The following is a 12,967-nucleotide window of genomic DNA, read 5'->3' on the forward strand; positions in this document are numbered from 1 at the left end:
GGTTCGAGAAAACTGTACTCAGGCTGAAATTTAAAACCAATCAGATATTTAGTAGAGACATCACGATCAAACGATATACACAGAGCTTGTGATTTGAACCGAGTATCTAATTTAAATTTAATAGTTACGATCATTGAGGCTTACAAATTGATATGGTCGTTGACGTTTAAATCTAATTTCAAACGGATATATATTATTTGAAATTAATAATTTCTTAATATTTTAAAATTATTTTTTTTATTAATTTAATATTATTAATTTTTTTTATTTTTTATTTATTTATTTAATATTATTATTTTTTTTTTTAGAAAAAATTGTGAAGAAGGAAGTAAATTCTGGTGAATGTCTAATGGCAATGGTGGATTGTGCTCAACGCTCCACAGCGAAACCAAAATCCCCAAATTTTTGAAACCCTAATTTCTACTCCACTCTGCTCCTCATTGATCCTGCGCCTCGAATTCCACGGGGCGGCTTCGTGCAATGGATAATCCGCGATCAACTTCTGCAAACGGAGACGACGTCGGAATTCCAGACGATTTACGGTGCAAGAGGTCCGACGGGAAACAATGGCGGTGTACTGCCATGTCTATGCCGGACAAAACAGTGTGTGAGAAGCACTACATACAGGCGAAGAAGAGGGCGGCGAACTCTGCGATGAGAGCGCACATGAAGAAAGCGAAGAGGAAATCGTTGGAGGAAAGTGATGTGTATTTGGAGGATAAGAGTGATGATTTTGATGCGCCTTTGTCGAGTGGTAAGATTGCGGAACAATCTCATTCAGGGAAGAAGTCGTCGAAGACTCCGGTTCGGTACTCACCTGATAGTCCGCCCACTAGGAGTTTGCCTGGGCGCAATTCCTCCAAGCATGATGATTTGCAGAGGGATTTGTCGCCGTATGAGGAGAATTGGAAGACTTATAAGACAACTGCTCCGGATTCTTCGAGGAATTTGTCGCAGAAAAGCTTCNGAATTGGAAGCCTTATAAGATAACTGCTCCGGATTCTTCGAGGAATTTGTCGCAGAAAAGCTTCGATGCAAATGCCATGACGGTGAGCTCTGCTGTATTATTCATTCTTTAGCTTCTTAAACAATTGAACTGTAGTCCCGGATGAGCGGATTCTTGAGTAACATTTAACTGTAGGACTAATTCGTTCCTTATCTGGGTCTAGAGCACATGAAATTCTACGTTATTTCCATGTTCTTACTAATAATTCGGCTTTTGTGAACTTTGAGATTTAGATGTGGATAAAATATGGAAATGGGTTAGATTGTTCTGGATGGGCAAGACCGATTGTTCACTCAATAGAATTTCCCTTCTGTTTTATCTCAACTATTTACCAAGGGTCGCGGGTAGGGGCTAGGCTAATTGGAGGAGCTAGTGAGCTGGATCAGCATGTGATTTTTGTTCCAAAACATTTACAGGAGTACTCTGATGCAAGCACAAACTCCTCTGAGGAGATTGGCGGGCAAACATGCCATCAATGTCGAAAGACTGACAGAGATGGAATGATGTGGTGTCTCAAGTGTGACAGGAGAGGATACTGCAGTAGCTGCATCTCTAAATGGTTGGTATACTTCTTGAATTGTTATTTTTCACTTGTCCCCCTCTCTTTCTGGGGGAGATGTGTGCTACCTTGTCATCACTCTGAGTGCCTTTGTTGATATCTTATAGGTATTTGGATATATCATTGGAGGAAATTCAGAAAATTTGCCCTGCATGTAGAGGTATTTGTAATTGCAAAGTGTGCCTGCGTGGTGGTAATTTGATAAAGGTATATACTTGAATTGGAGGGACTTTAACCTGTTGAGTTATTAGGAGTCATTACCTTATGGAATATTGATATAATTTTTTAGGATGGTTCTCTAATTGCGTATTGTATTCTTTGTATTTATTTTTTGATACAGGTAAGAATAAGGGAAATACCGGTTTTAGACAAGTTGCAATATCTTTATCGTCTATTGTCATCTGTACTACCTGTTATCAAACAGATCCACGTTCAACAATGCTTTGAAGTGAAACTTGAAAAAAGGATGCAAGGTATGATTTTGGATGATATCTCGTGTTGGGTTGGATACTTTTGAAGGTTCTTTACTGCTATATCACCCTTACACTATTTTAGTGCATTCCAGGAGATAAAATGCTTCTTCTTAGGGCAAAGTTGAATGCAGATGAGCAGATGTGCTGGTAACCTTTATTGAGTTGTATTTTATGTTTCAAAACAGTTAGTTCCAGTATGTCTGCATATCGTTTTTTTCCTTAGAAAATAATATTCTGATTATTTCTAGTTAAATCATTTGTTGGATTTCTCAGATATTTATTCTTGTATCAATTTTGAAAATTAAACTAAAGCTTCATCTACCTTTCAGCAATTTTTGCAGGATACCTATTATTGATTATCATCGGCATTGTCCATGCTGCTACTATGATCTATGTCTCAGTTGCTGTCAAGATCTACGGGAAGCATCTACATCAGCAAATAGTGGAGATCTGTTAGATAATGGGAATGATATGATGGGCCAAGACGAGAAACATTTGTTTGAACAAGCATACAGACAGAGATTGAAATTCTCAGATAAAATCCCTCACTGGAAAGCTAGTTGTTATGGCAATATACCTTGTCCTCCAAGGGAATATGGGGGCTGTGGTTATTTTCAAATGAACCTGTGTCGGATTTTTAAAATGAACTGGGTTGCAAAATTGGTTAAAAATGTTGAGGAAATGGTTGGTGGCTGCAGGGTTCATGATTTTGGAACCTCGCCAGAAGCAGAGTCAGATGATCCCAGCCTTTTGCAGTGTGCTCATCGAGATAACAGCAATGATAACTTTTTATATTGCCCAACATCATCAGACATTAAACTTAACGGAATCAGTGATTTTAGAAAACAATGGGCTAGCGGCAAACCCATTATTGTCAGGCAGGTTTTTGACAGTTCATCACTTGCAAGCTGGGATCCAGTGGTTATCTGGAGAGGAATTCGGGATACAAATGATGAAGAGAGAATGAAAGATGAGAATCAATTAGTGAAGGCCTTTAATTGTTCAGATCAGTCTGAGGTAGGCTCTTACATCTAGAGGTTATAGTCCATTGACAGTCATGTTTGGATGATCATATTTATCTCCTCTTTGATGCTGTAGAAGATATGTAGGCACTGCTGTTGTGTGATGTAATACCACTTAGTGATTTTTCTTAACTTTTATGTGATGGCAGGCCAATATTGAGCTTGTTCAGTTCATCGAAGGATACTTCAATGGTCGTATCTCGGAAAATGGTAGACCAGAAATGTTGAAGTTGAAAGACTGGCCTTCCCCCAGTGCATCTGAAGAGTTTATTTTGTACCAGAGGCCTGAATTCTTTGTTAAGTTACCTTTACTCGAGTATATCCATTCCAAATGGGGACTTCTTAATGTTGCAGCAAAATTGCCACACTACTCTTTGCAAAATGATGTTGGACCTAAGATTTTTATATGTTATGGAGCTGGAGCTTTTAAGGAACCTAGTGCAGGTGATTCTGTGACTAATCTTAGTATCAACATGCGTGACATGGTTAGTTTTCTTAAATTTCCCTACATGTCTTTGTTTGTAGTAATGTGTGTTTAGAGCCAATGTTGAAAACAATGTTACATTAACATAACCTCGTTTGGTGTTGCTATATGCTTTTGTGGATTAGTGGAGACTGTCTTTATAATAATTATTGGTAGCAAGTTCCTAATATGAATTTTTGTTTACTAGTTTTGATCTAATCAAGGAGATCTACCCAAAAATTTAGTTATACTAAAGAGTTTTGATTTGTTTCCATATAATAATCTATCCCAATCTGAATTATAGTAAACACAGCCTGTAGGTTGCAAGTCTAAAGCTAGAAGCATCATTTTTTAAATGAAGAATCCTGTAGAACTTCTGCTGATGAAAGCTATTTTTGAGATATCTCGTTCAATTCTATTTTATGGTTATCTGGTTAAGAAAATTCTAGTGGTAATTTGAAGTGGTCTAGGACCAGTTGGGTTCAACTTGTTAACTTTAGAACTGAATTTGTTCTCGTGAAGAAGTTTATTGCATTCAAATTTATTTTAGTACCCCTTCAGTAATGTTTTATGTAGAACTAAGGAGTACGACAAAATATGTGTTTATCTGCATGTTTAAAGAAACTGAGCTTTAGAAGAAATGAAAGAATGCAAAATGAGCAAACAAAAACACCACCCAAAATAACTGAGCCAAAACAAACACAAAGACATAATCAAGATAAAAAAAAAAAAGACTTTAATCCAAAGTAATAAGACGAAGAGGATTATTACAAAAGAACTTTAGAATCAGACTTGGCAAGAGCTAGACACCTCTTCCCACGACCTCTCTTAACTCTCTAAAACTTCTCACATTCCTCTCCAGCCGAATACTCCATAAAATAGGGGAAGAAGAAAAAAAAAAAACAGCCTGACACAGAATACCACCATTATCTTGAGTCGGAAAATGGAGTAAGACCTCCATTATAAGGCAACAATTGCTGTTTTGGTCCATGCACCAGATGCACAATATATGTATTGATATTCAGATTATTCTTATCTTTATTCTCTTATAAGAACGATGAAAATTGAAGAACAAATTCTTGGCTTTTAGACTTTGATTAGCATTTTTCTAATTATGTATTGTGGATATGCTAAGAGTATAATTTGAGTTCTATATTTTAAAAGTTTTAACTACAATTTTATTCTTTAAGCTTTCTGCACTCTCTATTCAGTTTTTGTACTACAAAAGTTTTTGATTTGTCTATCTAGTCTTTGTAATTTGTAAACTTCAATTTTGTGTCAGAGGTTCCTACACCTAACCTTGTAAGTGTAATAAAGTTTACACGACATATTAACTTTATTATCTAAGAATTACTTGGAGGTTTGAGTTTAAGCATGTTCAAGAATAAGGTCGTGAGAATAAAATTGACGGATTGAAAAATAGACTCAAAAATGAAAGTTGAGGGGTTTCATTAGAATCTTTTTAAAATATAAAGAGTAAATAGGCTCAACCTTGAAAATTTATGGGTTTATTATAAAGTTAAGTACAAAGACTTAATAGACTCAATAAAGGTTTAGAAATCTAACCTCTAATTTAACCTTATTTAAATATCCTCTTAAATAATATAATGCATGCATTAAGGAGTGAATGAATCACTGTGATGGATGAAAATGGATTCACATTGCAGGTATATTTATTGGTTCATACTCATTCAGTGAAGCCTAAGGAGGCTCAGGGGATTGATATTGAGTGCACGGAAAATACCACTGTGAAATCTGTGGCAAATGAGTTGCACAGTGATGAAGAATTGTGTTCCGGTGATGGGAGATCAGCAGACCTATTAGTCCATGGTCATGCATCGCAGGATGAGCAGGAGGCTATGGGTGAAGCAGAGACAGAAGGCACAGTGTTGAGTCAGAAGAAGGAATCCAATTGTGCCGATGAGCAAACTGACAACTCTAAAATGTCAGATAGAGATATATTTAAAAATTCTTATTCTGCAGTTGTTTGGGATGTCTATCGGCGAAAGGACGTTCCCAAATTGACCGAGTATTTAAGACTGCATTGGGAGGAATTTGGGAAGTCTGTCAACATAAACAATGATCTTGTAAGTTGTTTCTCCCTCCCTCTCGTTTTAAATAATGGGGAAATAGTTTGTAAATTATTTCACATGCAATTTTGTTGAGTGTCAGATTATGCGGCCTCTTTATGATGGAGCATTGTACCTCGATGGACATCATAAAAGGAAATTGAAAGATGAATTCGGTAAACTTCTTCTGATTTGATTTTCATCAGCTTTCGTTGTGTACATAAGAGAGAAAATGTTATTTGTACAGTCATTTAAATTTCGATAGATTATGCTTATGACAATAAGGAGCAAGTGGGTTTAATTTTAAGGGAAATGAAAATATATTGTGGATTTTGGTCATTTCTTGCATAAATGAAAATAAATTATTATAGATAGCTTGAGAGTGTATTTTCTGAACTCGAGCTTATTGCACTCGTATTCTTTTCTTCCCTTCTTCTTCTTCTCTCTCTGCTTTGCAAATATATGTAACTGAACAAAAGTTCTCTAATGAATCTTAATTCTTCTCCCATATAATCCTTACAAATGCACGTNACTCTAGTGAATCTTAATTCTTCTCCCATATAATCCTTACAAATGCACGTCTCTTTCAGGAGTAGAGCCTTGGACATTTGANGTCTCTTTCAGGAGTAGAGCCTTGGACATTTGAGCAGCGTTTGGGTGAAGCTGTTTTTATCCCTTCAGGATGCCCTTTTCAAGTCATGAATCTTCAGGTAGTTCAACTGTTACTTTACGTTTAGATCACAACATTTATAAACTACCTTTCCACAAATGAGGCCAAACCACCCAACAAATAAGATGCAAATGTTCAATGATGCCTATCTTTATGTTTCTGAATTTTGAATTCTAAAGGTTATCTTCCCTATCGGTAAATAAAGGAATGCCCTTTGTGCTTTTAAGTGAAACACTCATTTTGTAACTAATGGAAGAAAATTAGTTAAATGCTTAATCTAAGAGCACTTTACGTGCTTTCATCTGTTTTTAGAATTTCTCAAACTACTTTTAATTATAGAAAGTTCGAAAAAATAGTTTTAAAATGTTATCTAAAATCTAAATGAAACACCACCAATCTAAAAATACACATTTATTCCTTCTTAGAACTTTAAAAGACATGCCTAACACATTAATTCAGTAACCTGATTTCAATTCTTGAGCTCTCAGTTGGACTTGACTATTTTCCTTGGGCCAAACACATTTTTTTTTTGTTTGACATATAAATCTACGAATTTTGATTTTTTTTTTATTTCTTTTTAAACGTACAGTACCATTTCGATTAATTGAATCGTTATTCATATATAGTGTCTCCTCTCCCAATCAATATCCATATATACCAAACAGTAAATTTCGAAGTCCTGAAGTTTGTAACGGGAGACATTTTCCTTAAAATTTGATTTCCTAAAACCATATGACAAAAGGCCCTCTTTGCTTTCCAAAATTTCTCCCAGGCTATCTCAACGGCCAATAACTCATGGTAATTTGTTCAGTTGTCACAGAAGTATAGTTATGAAAATTGAAGCTATTTTACTCTTTAGATACAGTAGAATTTAATTCTATGTTGTTTTATCATCATATTTCTGGTGAATAAGCTGCCGCAGGAGATGTGTTGTTGATCTTCTTATGCTTTGTTTACTGTATAATTCGCAGTCCAATGTTCAATTGGGTCTTGACTTCTTATCTCCTGAAAGTGTTGGTGAGGCTGCAAGAATGGCTGTAGATATCAGGTGTCTTCCCAATGATCATGAAGCAAAACTGCAAGTGCTGGAGGTCAGAGACGAGGACATTTTTAATTTAATTTTTTTTTAGTGTTAATTTCATTTGGTCCATTCGTATTTAATATCCGTGTGTTTGGGGCAACTCGAACCAATTGCTTGACCTTATTTTTTTTTTGGTCTTCTTTTTTAATATGCTTCGTATCTTATTTGGGTTTATCATTTGCCTGTTTGTTTTGGGGTCTGGTATAGGTCGGAAAAATCTCACTCTATGCAGCAAGCTCAGTTATCAAAGAAGTACAGAAGTTGGTGCTCGATCCAAAGTGAGTAACTCCGTCCTTCCAACTTTTGTTGTTGTTCTTGTTGTAAAATCCTTTATCAGTATGAAAGAAAAAAGGGCGGACCCTAGCGATGTTTGATCCCTCGTTAGGTTCTATGTTTTTCTTTGGGCGTGACCAAGATCTTTGTAATTAAAAAAAAAAAAAAAAATTGAAATAAACTCATTTTGGGGATTAAACTTAAATGCTCATTTTTCTCGCGAACATGAAATAAAATCGTTGTATATTTGCCTTTTAGTTCTTCAGATCAACTTGAAAAACTTCTGTTATTCAATTCTTTCAGGCTAAGTGACGAGCTCGGAGTCGGGGACCCTAATTTGACTGCTGCCGTTTCCGAAAACTTGGAGGAGATGACAAAGCGAAGGCAGATAAGTTGTGCTTAGTTTGTTTATATTTATTGTACTATAGATTCAAAAGAGAGTATATTTACCAACACTCACTACTGGACTTGAACAAACCTGTATATATGAATGCGTGCAATAGTTAGATCTGCACATGCCAACTAACAAAATATTTTTTAGGCTTTTAGCCTGATGTAGAAACATTGTAACATCTCCATTATAGTTTTAGAAATGGCAAGATTAGAGTTTTACATTCATTCTAAACTTTTATAGTAATCCTTGAAATAAATCCCCAAACCCGACCCACAGCCGTAAACGTTAGAGCCTTCAAGCTGAGAGACAAAAGGAATTGGCAATTGTCCTCATCTCTGATTTTAGACCTGGCCATTCTGATTCAGGTGCCTGGGCATTTAGTGTGTATAACTTGCCCCGATAAACAAAACAGACCGCTACGTTGTGACGTCGAAACGACGAGCTCTCTACTTTAAATTCCTGTTCGTAGTATTTGACGTTTCTTGTCGAATCCTCTCTGAGAGTTGTTTGTATCAAGGTTCCTTTAAGATCAGGGCGTTTGCTGGCCCTTGTAATTGTCCTGATCACAGCTTCCCCTACTTCATTTGGACCTCCAAATGCTTCAATTCTTTGTGATCCAAAGAACCAACAAAAAAAAAAAAAAAAAAAAAAAAACATAAACCTTTTTAGAATCAAATCTCCTTTCAATGAGGAAAGTCCTACTAACAGAAATCCTGAGCATAGGATGAGATTTGATTATCTGTAAGGCATATAGTTTCATCTTGTTTTTGTCTCTCAGGAGGTGTTCGGTTTACAGCAAATCGAGTTTATGAAGTCGAGTTTATGTTCGGTACATGAGTTTGTCAGTCGAGGTTGTGCATTTGTTTGGACTGCATAAACTAAGTCTATATTGCTAATTTTTCGTACTTCCTAATAGTTTTATAAATCATGAACTCACCGATCATGGTTTATACGAAACCTTAGTTCTCATAACCCGACTCCTTTCCGTTGTGTAAATTCAGATCGTCGAACCTCAGATTTCATTAGAGTTGAACATCTTCTAAGGGATTTCTAAAAGATCTTAAATCTAGGACAGGACATGTCATAATGTTGGAAGTAATTGTAGATAAGTTAGGTAAGCTTACGAAAAATCGGGTGAGACAGGAGACACAATGACGCTAACGTTGAGCTCTCCGCTCGAACCCGGTGGACCAAATGCAACCAGAGGCTCATTAACATTTCGACGACGACGATCCATGTTGGAACTGGTCAAGGGTGGAGGGTCGAGCGATCGTTCAAATTCGGACTTTTCAACTGCTCGATATAGCAACCTCTGGTCTCCTACCCAACTTGCTGGGTATATAAACTCTGGATGTTCTTTAAACAGAATTTTAGGCAATGTGATNATTCTTTAAACAGAAAATTTTAGGCAATGTGATGTGTTAAAGAAAAAAAAAAAAAAACAATAAAACCATAAAATGTAGTTTAAACACTAACTAATATTATATAGATTTATTGAAAATTAACTGTTTTTTTTTTTTTTTTTTTTTAATTTTTAATTTTTAATTTTCATCATCAAATTATTTTTTAAAAACAAATTAGACTACCAATATTATAAGTTTTATCTTTTATTCAATTTTTGTAATCTACTAACTAATTTTGTGAAAATAAAATTGAAAATCACTACTAACTCAACTAAGGCCAATCAAATTAAGTTTGGTTAATGCCTAAATTAACCATTAAAAAAAAAAAAATCAAAATTTGGTCCAGATTCACCACTAGTAGATATTGTCCTCTTTGGACTTTCGTTTTCGGGCTTTCCTTCAAGGCTTTAAAACGCGCCTGCTAGGGGAAGGTTTCCACAACCTTATAAATGATGGTCTGTTCTCCTCCCCAACCAAGGTGGGATATCACAATTCACCTCCCTTCGGGGCCCAACGTCCTCGCTGGCACTCTTTCCTTCCTCCAATCGATGTGGAACTACCCTCAAATCCACCCCCTTTGGAGCCCAGCGTCCTTACTAATACACCGCCTCGTGTCTACCCCCCTTCGGGAACAACAAGAAGGCTGACACATCGTCCAATGTCTGGCTCTGATACCATTTGTAACGGCCCAGATCCACCACTAGCGGATACTGTCCCTTTGGACTTCCCCTTTCGGGCTTCCCCTCAATGCTTTCTGGCTCTGATACCATTTGTAACGGCTCAGATCCACCACTAGCAGATACTGTCCCTTTGGACTTCCCCTTTCGGGCTTCCCCTTTCGGGCTTCCCCTTTCGGGCTTCCCCTCAAGGCTTTTTGGCTCTGATACCATTTGTAACGGCTCAGATCCACCGCTAGCAGATACTGTCCCTTTGGACTTCTCCTTAGAGGGAAGGGGAAGGTTTCCACACCTTCTTATAAATGGTTTTTCTTTTTAATGTTGTGGTTCTTTCTAATTTTATAAATTTTGTACTATAAAGTAAAAATTGATACAATTTTGAAAAATTTGAAAATAAATTATTATTTTCAATTAATTAAACGCTGAACAAAAAAAAAATATATCCAAAAAGAAAAAAATTGTATGTTGCAGAACTTACTGACCAAATCCTTCATTGGTATCAATGCACCGGCTGTACCCTCCAATTGGATAAACAACATCGAGTCTCAAACGCCGACTGTTTTCCGGCGACAATCCGAGCAGAAAGCTCGTTACGCCGCCAAAATTAGCGCCGACGGCCACCAGAGAAGCCGACCCAATCCCTACAGTTAGCCTCCGTCGAAACGTCGCTGCCAGCGGTGCGAATTGCTCCGCCGCAGAATTTCCGACGGGGTCTTCGGACGGTGACTGCGCCGATACTACTCCCCGCCGGAAATGCATCATTTGACCGCCGACGAAGCAGCGACTAAACGCCATTTTCCGACGCGCCTGTTCTCTTGAAGAGGAACAATGGCGAAGCTAATCAATTATATTTATGTGACTTTTGTGATCCCTCTATCCATTCTCCCTCTGGGGACTGTTCTACTATTTTGCCAAAGTTTGAGGACCAATCAGCAAAAATGAATGAATTCTTGGTTTAAACTTTCAAATATATTAACAAATCCCTCGACTTTAACCATTAAAGAATTAAAACTTAGGAGTCACCGATGTCTACAATGATGTGATATTGTCCACTTCTGAGTATAGGCTCTTACGCTTTGCTTTGGGCTTCCCCAAAAGGCCTCACACCAATGGACANCAATTAATTAAACGCTGAACAAAAAAAAAATATATCCAAAAAGAAAAAAATTGTATGTTGCAGAACTTACTGACCAAATCCTTCATTGGTATCAATGCACCGGCTGTACCCTCCAATTGGATAAACAACATCGAGTCTCAAACGCCGACTGTTTTCCGGCGACAATCCGAGCAGAAAGCTCGTTACGCCGCCAAAATTAGCGCCGACGGCCACCAGAGAAGCCGACCCAATCCCTACAGTTAGCCTCCGTCGAAACGTCGCTGCCAGCGGTGCGAATTGCTCCGCCGCAGAATTTCCGACGGGGTCTTCGGACGGTGACTGCGCCGATACTACTCCCCGCCGGAAATGCATCATTTGACCGCCGACGAAGCAGCGACTAAACGCCATTTTCCGACGCGCCTGTTCTCTTGAAGAGGAACAATGGCGAAGCTAATCAATTATATTTATGTGACTTTTGTGATCCCTCTATCCATTCTCCCTCCGGGGACTGTTCTACTATTTTGCCAAAGTTTGAGGACCAATCAGCAAAAATGAATGAATTCTTGGTTTAAACTTTCAATTATATTAACAAATCCCTCGACTTTAACCATTAAAGAATTAAAACTTAGGAGTCACCGATGTCTACAATGATGTGATATTGTCCACTTCTGAGTATAGGCTCTTACGCTTTGCTTTGGGCTTCCCCAAAAGGCCTCACACCAATGGACATGATCATTCTTTAAATTAGTCGATGTGGGACTTTCATCCGAACACCTCGAACAAAGTACGCCTCGACTCCTTCTTTTGGAGTCCTTTGTTCGACATTTGAGGATTCTATTGATAGGGCTTGACTCTGATACCGTGTTAGATGAACACAACTCTCCACAATGGTATGATATTGTCACTTTGAGTATAAGCTCTCATGACTTTGCTTTGGGATTCTTGAAAAGGTCATTTCCTAAATTAGCGGATATGTGAGACTTTCATCCAATCGTGATCACACTAATTATAGGCCTTTAAAGAAAATAAGAATGCAACCTATTCTAGTAATTGCTCGGCTTGAAACTACTGTAACTCTAGCCAGTTTTCCTTGTGGCGTTTCCTGACGGTACGAAAGAGAAGGAAAAAGATTTTAGGATGAACAACCGAGCTTGAGAAAAAGATTTTAGCACCTGAACTGATATTTCGAAGATGAAACGCCAAAGACTATGTTTGAAGCGTATCAAATCTGCTCACTATTTCATCATTACACCAACATAGAAGAACACGTTCTGTGAATCAAATATTCATTCAATCAGCGAAACTCATTTTTCAATGATATTCAAATTCAGACAATCAATCACCGAACACTTTTCAAGCATCCAAACAAAAATGTCCAACCGAAACACAATCCGCCCCGAAATAGTCCACCGAAAAGCGTTATGCAAAACAATAAAACGCATTCGATTTCAAAAAGCTAGAACAAAACGGGAAGATAAATTATAGCAACCTGAACAAGCTCGCCATGAAAGCAACTACGAACTTGAAATCCCAAGCTTTTGGCTTCGGTGCTTGGCGCTTGCTCCTTCAACAAAAACAGGCGATGGACGACATGTCGAATTTACTTTATATAATTAATTTTGNAAATCAAGAAATATTAAATCATAATCTCTGTTTAAATTTTTAGTTTGGATCCATTTAATTTATAAAAAAAAACCATAATCTCTGTTTATAAAATCAATTTTCTCTTAAATTTTAAATCAAGAAATATTTTTTTAAAAATTATTTATTTAAAATTGTGT

General features: G+C 37.2%; 2 protein-coding genes across 5 annotated transcripts; one reads left to right on the plus strand and one right to left on the minus strand.

Annotated features, from left to right (window-relative positions):
- Positions 1-333: 333 nt before the first annotated feature.
- LOC111798542 (lysine-specific demethylase JMJ25) lies at positions 334-8,230 on the plus strand. Its single transcript, XM_023681766.1, has 14 exons — positions 334-950; positions 1,010-1,049; positions 1,423-1,565; positions 1,673-1,772; positions 1,906-2,038; positions 2,131-2,185; positions 2,368-3,055; positions 3,210-3,545; positions 5,191-5,610; positions 5,696-5,768; positions 6,217-6,302; positions 7,234-7,353; positions 7,551-7,621; positions 7,920-8,230. Exons 1-14 carry the CDS (start codon positions 481-483, stop codon positions 8,017-8,019), a joined length of 2,835 nt encoding a protein of 944 aa, XP_023537534.1. The 5' UTR covers positions 334-480; the 3' UTR covers positions 8,020-8,230.
- On the minus strand, positions 8,133-11,628 carry LOC111798541 (psbP domain-containing protein 7, chloroplastic). 4 transcript variants are annotated; one of them, XM_023681765.1, is made up of 3 exons: positions 11,282-11,628; positions 9,135-9,357; positions 8,133-8,617 (listed from the first exon to the last, which is right to left on the minus strand). In XM_023681765.1, the coding sequence occupies exons 1-3, from the start codon at positions 11,592-11,594 to the stop codon at positions 8,305-8,307; spliced, it is 849 nt and encodes a 282-aa protein (XP_023537533.1). In that variant the 5' UTR covers positions 11,595-11,628; the 3' UTR covers positions 8,133-8,304. The 4 variants fall into 4 exon arrangements, with proteins under 4 accessions (XP_023537533.1, XP_023537531.1, XP_023537532.1 ...); XM_023681763.1 differs by having other exon boundaries at positions 9,135-9,366; XM_023681764.1 differs by lacking the exon at positions 11,282-11,628 and adding an exon at positions 10,573-10,921.
- Positions 11,629-12,967: the final 1,339 nt, after the last annotated feature.

The sequence above is a fragment of the Cucurbita pepo genome, chromosome LG07 (genome assembly GCF_002806865.2).
Source record: "Cucurbita pepo subsp. pepo cultivar mu-cu-16 chromosome LG07, ASM280686v2, whole genome shotgun sequence".
Lineage (NCBI taxonomy): Eukaryota > Viridiplantae > Streptophyta > Magnoliopsida > Cucurbitales > Cucurbitaceae > Cucurbita > Cucurbita pepo.